General features: G+C 64.4%; 1 protein-coding gene across 1 annotated transcript in view; it reads left to right on the top strand.

Moving 5' to 3' along the window:
- The first annotated feature begins 6 nt into the window (after positions 1-6).
- Positions 7-1,107, top strand: part of BSCL2 (Berardinelli-Seip congenital lipodystrophy 2 (seipin)) — a 10,070-nt gene continuing 8,969 nt past the window's right edge. The window contains exon 1 of the mRNA XM_005857483.2: positions 7-426. Coding sequence (XP_005857545.1) covers positions 280-426 — 147 coding nt within the window. The 5' untranslated portion in view covers positions 7-279. The remainder of the gene's footprint in view (positions 427-1,107) is intronic.

Below are 1,107 nucleotides of genomic sequence, written 5' to 3'. Positions count from 1 at the left end.
GCCCGCAGCAGCAGCAGCCGGGGCGGCTCCCCCTCCAGCGGGTGGTCCGGGCCTGTGACAGCCCCTGCAGTGCAGCCGGGACTGGGGACTGGCTGCGGGGGACCCTGCTCATTTGAAAATCTGACATCAGCTGGGCAGTCGCCCCCATCCTCCGCTCCTCCCTCTCCTCTGACCCAGCATTTATCACGTGCATCTTCGTTTCTCTCCCAGGAACCCGCCATTCCCCACATCCAGGAAAATGTGATGCGCTACAGGTATTAGCTTCTAGGTCGCCACTTCATGTTCCAGCCACAAGTGACTCGAGCGGAGACTCTAGGAGCAGCGAGGAACCTCAGGAAAATGTCTAAAGAAATGGCAGACCGAAGGGAAGCGTCTGGGGGGAAAGAGGCGTGCAGAGAGCGGCTCAGAGAATCGGACAAAGTGGAGGTAGGGGCCTCGTGGGGGAGTCCTGGTGCCGCTGGAATAGATGGGGCTTTGGGGTGCGGTGGGGTTATTGGTCTGAGAGATGACCCCCCACGGCAGCATCGTTGTGCTTGGTGCTGGGGGGGATGCAAAGATCCCCCACACTGGCCTGGCCCTCCGAGAGCTCCTATTCGGGGCGGACAGACATACAGAACAGAAGGCGCCGCCCTCTGAGGCCCAGTCTGGCTGGCGCGCTGTGGGGACTCAGGGAGAGTGAGTCAGGGTCAGAGCGGGTCCATCACGCGTCCTGGACGCTGGAGGCAAAGCACCGGACTGAACTGCGACCGCTCTGTGGATCGGGGCAGCCAGAGCTCGGGGCGCGCAGGTCCCTGCAGACTGCCATGTTCTCTGGCGAGTGCTCTCTGCTCGAGCACCTACCGGCCTGAGAGCTGAGGACGGGCAACCAACGTCAACGCCGGCTGGGCGCCGCCTCCCTCCGGTTTCGGGGGTTAAATGGCCCGGGTGAAGGTGTGGGCGCAGGCCCGTGATTGCGGCCTGGAGGGGCGGGCCCAGGGAATGCTGCTGACTCACAACATGCCCGGGGGCTGTCGTGGGACGGGAGGGAGGCGCCTGTCCCCTTTAGCCCGGTAACCGGAGGATGACGGACTGCGGGGAGGAAGAGCGCGGAGCGCGCGGAGGTGGGAG

This window comes from Myotis brandtii, unplaced genomic scaffold (genome assembly GCF_000412655.1).
Source record: "Myotis brandtii unplaced genomic scaffold, ASM41265v1 scaffold1112, whole genome shotgun sequence".
Taxonomy (NCBI): Eukaryota; Metazoa; Chordata; class Mammalia; order Chiroptera; family Vespertilionidae; genus Myotis; species Myotis brandtii.
Note: the sequence above shows the minus strand (reverse complement) of the source record. Positions and strands in the feature narration are given on the sequence as shown.